This window comes from Salvia hispanica, chromosome 4 (assembly GCF_023119035.1).
Source record: "Salvia hispanica cultivar TCC Black 2014 chromosome 4, UniMelb_Shisp_WGS_1.0, whole genome shotgun sequence".
NCBI lineage: Eukaryota > Viridiplantae > Streptophyta > Magnoliopsida > Lamiales > Lamiaceae > Salvia > Salvia hispanica.
Window position 1 is genome coordinate 6,886,751 of NC_062968.1, and position 5,135 is coordinate 6,891,885.

The 5,135-nt window shown below is 36.7% G+C and overlaps 1 protein-coding gene across 3 annotated transcripts; it reads left to right on the forward strand.

Moving 5' to 3' along the window:
* Nucleotides 1–614: 614 nt before the first annotated feature.
* LOC125218123 (CTL-like protein DDB_G0274487) lies at nucleotides 615–3,952 on the forward strand. Of its 3 annotated transcripts, XM_048119728.1 has the most exons (8): nucleotides 616–859; nucleotides 1,590–1,663; nucleotides 1,946–2,041; nucleotides 2,363–2,546; nucleotides 2,679–2,903; nucleotides 2,981–3,097; nucleotides 3,318–3,551; nucleotides 3,648–3,952. In XM_048119728.1, exons 1-8 carry the CDS (start codon nucleotides 788–790, stop codon nucleotides 3,858–3,860), a joined length of 1,215 nt encoding a protein of 404 aa, XP_047975685.1. In that variant the 5' UTR covers nucleotides 616–787; the 3' UTR covers nucleotides 3,861–3,952. The 3 variants fall into 3 exon arrangements, with proteins under 3 accessions (XP_047975683.1, XP_047975685.1, XP_047975684.1); XM_048119726.1 differs by having other exon boundaries at nucleotides 615–859; nucleotides 1,590–2,041; XM_048119727.1 differs by lacking the exon at nucleotides 2,981–3,097 and having other exon boundaries at nucleotides 1,590–2,041.
* Nucleotides 3,953–5,135: the final 1,183 nt, after the last annotated feature.

Sequence of the window (5,135 nt, forward strand, 5' to 3'; positions counted from 1 at the left end):
GAGTTTAAGCATATATATCAAATTTATTATAATTAAATATTTTTTATATTTTATAAATATAATTAATTTTCATCATGATTTATTTAAGGTATATACCACAATAATATAAACACAATTGTATATAAAATATATTTTATATATTTTTAAATTATAAATCTATTGTGAAATATAAATATAATTATGAATAAATTATATTTAATTTATTTTTAAAATTATAAAATTATAAATAATATTTTAAAAACTCTAATTTTCTATTTTAATTGATGTTGAAAGTCAGGTATACCGCAAAAGTAAGGTATACCGAACTTCAGTACGGTATACCGAAAATGAGGTACGGTATCGGTATGGAAATTCGTCATACCGAATATAAGGTATACCGAAGTTCGGTATACCCGAAAACTTTGGTAAGGTAAAGGTGATTGACCCGCAACCTGAATAGGGTTGACCCGAAACCCGATTGGCCGACCCGATTGACATCCCTGCTCACATGTCACAGCAAAAGGATTGCGACTACCTTGCAACTCACGCCGTTTACTCGCTCCTATTTTTTATTTAAATTTTTTGGCTAATCTATTGCTAAAATTAAAATAATAGCCGTTTCGTTTTTTCCTCACTTCATCTCCAAATTTTTCCCTTTCCCCATTTTGCAAATGCCGTCACCCTCTCAAACTGCTATTTGCTGTCAAATTTTTCCAAACCCTAGCAAAACTACTCATGTTCGCTACCAAACAAAATTCTGATCCAGTATATACGTTGATTTTGCCGACTTCCTGCTAGCCGTGGCCTAATGAATGACTTTCGCTCTTCATCGTCGTCGTCTTCTTCCTCCTATGACTCCGCCGTCGGACCACCGCAAGCGGTATGGAAATGGCTAGATTGTGTGTTGTTTCGGAGCAACTATAAGTTTGGATTTCGCTTTATTGTTGTTTTGAGTTTAATTTTGTCGATTATTTCACTGTGCTTGATCCGGCGACCTATGTAGGCGTTTATATTTTGGTGAATTTAATCATCTTATTCTTATTTTATTGATTTATGGAGACTTCGTGTGCTTGTTCTGTGTGGATTTTGCTGTGATTGATTTTAAGATGTGCCAGCGATTGTAGACCTTGGCAAGCGGAACAGTTCTCGTAAGAAAAAGTAGATTTGGTTGAATTTATCGGTTTCGGTGCAAATGAAGTTGGGCGGCATTTTTAGAATCTATTAGTTAGTTTTTGGAGATCACTGAATTAGTTTTGTCCTGCATTTCCGGCCGACTCTGCTTTAGATTTCCCCTAGGAAAAACCGCAACGCAGTATAGATCCTTTTGTTAAACTTTTTCTTATTTTATTTTAATAATTTGTGCATAACACGAATTTTCTCTGAATGGATATGATCTTAAAATTAATTTAAGTAGCTAACCAAATGACTGTATTGCTATCTGCAACAAGGATCGTGATGACTGTACCTAGACATATTCGTCTTATTAATTTCTATGTGAATGATCAACATTTGCTTGCAGATATATGAACAAGTGCAGGATGTAACTGTACTCTTTCCCTCCCCAGTTTTTTTTCTTGTTTATGTGGATAACATTATAAATCGGTCTGCAGAATGCCATGGGGAGTCAGTCATCTTCTCAAGGAATCTCCCAAATAGTGTCTCGTTGCTGGCGGGATGTGTTCTGGTTGGTGATATTTATAGCGCATTTGGTTGTGGTAGGTTTTGCTCTCGGGGTTTTTGGGCTAAATAGGTTTAAGCAATTGGATAGGCTAAATATTGATAAATACACAATGGGATTTCTCGAAAATAAGGATGGTTTAACTGAAGACTACTGGCCATTGTATGCCGTGGCTGGTGGAGTTGGTGCAGTTTTGGGGTGGACTTGGTTATTCTTGCTCGGTTCACGTGCCACTCAAATGATGAAGTTCTCTGTGCACATATTGACTACATATCTTGCTGTCATCAGTGTGCTGTGTTTCTGGATCGAGCAGTTCTTCTGGGGTGTTGCATTTGCTATTGGTGCTGCATTGCAGTTCCTGTATGTCATCTCTGTTATTGACAGGTAAGCATTGTGGCCTTGTGGTTAATACCTTAGTGTTTGTTGATTTTTCAATAACTTTAATGGTTAAAAACAAGGGCCCAATATGCTTAGATGCTGTTGCCTGTTGCATTTCCCAGTAATAAGGAAAATCCGTTTCTTTTCTTTAAGTACAAGTACTAATATTAAAGTTTTCCTCTTAATTTGTGTATATTTCTAATGATTTTGTTTTTTTTTGAGCTTTTTAATATTCTGAAACATATCTAGTAAGTGTGTTATCATCTATAGCAAGGATTTAACATTTTATGCATTGTTTGGTTCTGTTTATCTCTTCTCTCCTTCCAGGCTCCCGTTTACCATGCTGGTACTACAAAGAGCAGTACAAATGGTCTGGGACCTTCCTGAGATCACAAGAGTAGCTAGCCTTTTCATGCTAGTAATGCTTTTGTGGCTAGCCCTGTGGTCTTTTGGTGCAGCTGGGGTTGTTGCTTTAGGCATTGGAGATAGTGGTCTCTGGTGGCTTCTTGTGGTGAGCTGGCAAGTTTTTTCTCTATAAGTATTATATATATATGTATATTAGCTTTTCTAGGGTTGTGAACTAGTTAAGCTCTCATTTACTCATCTTATAACATAGTATTGGTCCTACCACATGCACTTACAGGTTCTGTCAGTGAGTTTGTTTTGGACTGGTGCAGTTCTCTGTAATATTGTCCACGTCGTTGTTTCGGGTATGGTTTTTCTTGTTCTTATCCATGGTGGTCGAGAAGCATCATCAATGCCTCCCAAACTAGTTATGAGTTCGTTGCAACATGCTGTCACTACTTCTTTTGGCAGTATATGCTACGGGTCACTTTTTACTGCTGCTATTCGAACCCTACGGTGGGAGGTGAGCACATTTAAACTGTATGTAGTTTCAGTTCGATTGCCTCTTACCATCAATAATTTGGTTAATGAAATTTACAGATCAGAGGATTGCGGTCAAAAATTGGCAACAATGAGTGTCTGCTCTGCTGTGTTGATTTTTTGTTCCATTTAGTAGAGTTTCTGGTTCGCTGGTTCAATAAGTATGCTTATGTCCAGGTACTAACGAGTGCGTGTATGCTAGCAATAACAACTACCTACAGAAGACATTAAATCCTTTTAAGAGTACAATGATTACCCCATATTTGCCTCACTTTTTTTATTACTTGGGGGAATTTGTGAGGATAATATTTACTGGAGTGGAACTTATAGTCCTTAATTTGTAAACTGAGAATACACTTGGATACCTACCTAAACATGGATTTGGCGTCTCATCCAGATTGGTGTTTACGGGAAAAGCTTTAATCACTCAGCGAAAGATGCGTGGGAGTTATTCCAGTCCACCGGTGTGGAGGCACTTATAGCATACGATTGTTCAGGTGCTGTTTTGTTCATGGGCACAGTGTTGGGTGGGCTGATATCAGGAACATGTGCAGCAATCTGGACCAGGATCAAGCATCCCGAGAGGGTGGTTATGGTAGGCTCTACTGCTATGTTGATGGGTATGATCTTGGTAAGGAAGCAGCTTATTTCGTCTTGTGCCATTTGACAATGACAAGCATTGCATTTGGTTTGCCTGCTTACTGGTTTCTTATATATTGGTTTGCAGGTTGGACTGGCCATGGTGGTCGTGGAAAGTGCAGTTACATCGATTTATATCTGTTATGCAGAAGATCCATCGTTGATAAGCAGGTGGGATGCAGCATTCTTCGCCCAGATATCGGAAAAACTACATCAACGCCTGCAGCACAGAAGTGCTCGTGCCAGACAAGTATTAGAAAATAGAATAGACCAAATACAGGAAGAAGCAGGACTTGCTTGACTTGATTTTATATGAAATTATACAATGTATATCTAAATATGGCTTCATGTAACTGATCACCGAACTTGTATAAAATGTTGTCACATTATTTCCCTGTTTTCTTAAAATAGCATAGCATAATGGCCCTGTGATATTTTGTGTTCAATTATTCAGGAATGAAAACTAAAAAAGAAAATAATTTCAATAGTCGTCACGAATAGGGGTGGCAAATCGTCCGTGTTGTGTCGTTACACGATAACGACATGACATGAGAACAACAAACATGAACACGACCTGTTAAGAAAACTGATCACCAAAGTTGTATAAAATGTTGTCACATTATATCCCTGTTTTCTTAAAATATCATAGCATAATGGCCCTGTGATATTTGGGTTCAATTATTCAGAAACGAAAACTAAAAATGAAAATAATTTAATAATTGTCACGATTGAATATTATAGTCCGTCCCACAAAAATATGTGCATTCTATTTTTGGAAAGTTACTCCCTATGTCCCCAAAGAATATACTCCCTCCGTCCCACTTAAAATGCAACATTTGGGAAATGGTACAAGATTTTATGTAGTGTTGTTTTGTGAGTTAATGATGAGAGAGTAAAGTAAGAGAGATGAAAAAATAGAGATAGAGTTGTTTCTATTTTAGAAAACGTTTCATTTTTAATGGGACAACCAAAAAAGGAAAACGTTTCATTTTTAATGGGACAGAGGGAGTACACTTTAGGTTCAACACAGATTTTAATACAAAATTAGTAAAGGAATAGAGAGGTACATAGAAAAAGTAAATAAAGTATTGTTAGTGGAGAATAGGTCCCACCTCATTAGAGAGAAAATAGTTCTAAAATTAGAAAGTGCATATTCTTGTAGGACGGACTAAAAAAAATAGTGCATATTCTTGTGGAATGGAGGGAGTATCAATTTAATAATGTAAGTCTCACTATCCACTAACACTACTTTAACTATCATTATCATCTTCTCTCTTACTTTACCATACCATTCTCTTCATTTTTCTTACTTTACAAATTTTGTCTTAATTCCCGTGTCATATCCATTGCCCATATTTTTATGAGACGGAGGGAGTAGCACATGCCTCTACAGCCCTACATATTTGGGGGTGTTCGGTTGCCAAAATTAAATCCCATGATTAAAGATGTATCATGTTTGGTTCATATGATTGAACCCTACAACTTAATCCTAGATGAATAGTCTCATGATAATTAGTCATAGCCTCTCATCTCCAACTAAAATAATCCCACAACTGAATCCTAGATGCATAATCTC

Coding starts and splice junctions, on each gene's coding strand:
- LOC125218123 (XM_048119726.1), top strand. CDS start 788: ATGAATGACTTTCGCTCTTCATCGTCGTCGTCTTCTTCCTCCTATGAC. Junction 860..1,589: donor CCGTCGGACCACCGCAAGCG/GTATGGAAATGG, acceptor ATCGGTCTGCAG/AATGCCATGGGGAGTCAGTC. Junction 3,552..3,647: donor TGTTGATGGGTATGATCTTG/GTAAGGAAGCAG, acceptor ATTGGTTTGCAG/GTTGGACTGGCCATGGTGGT.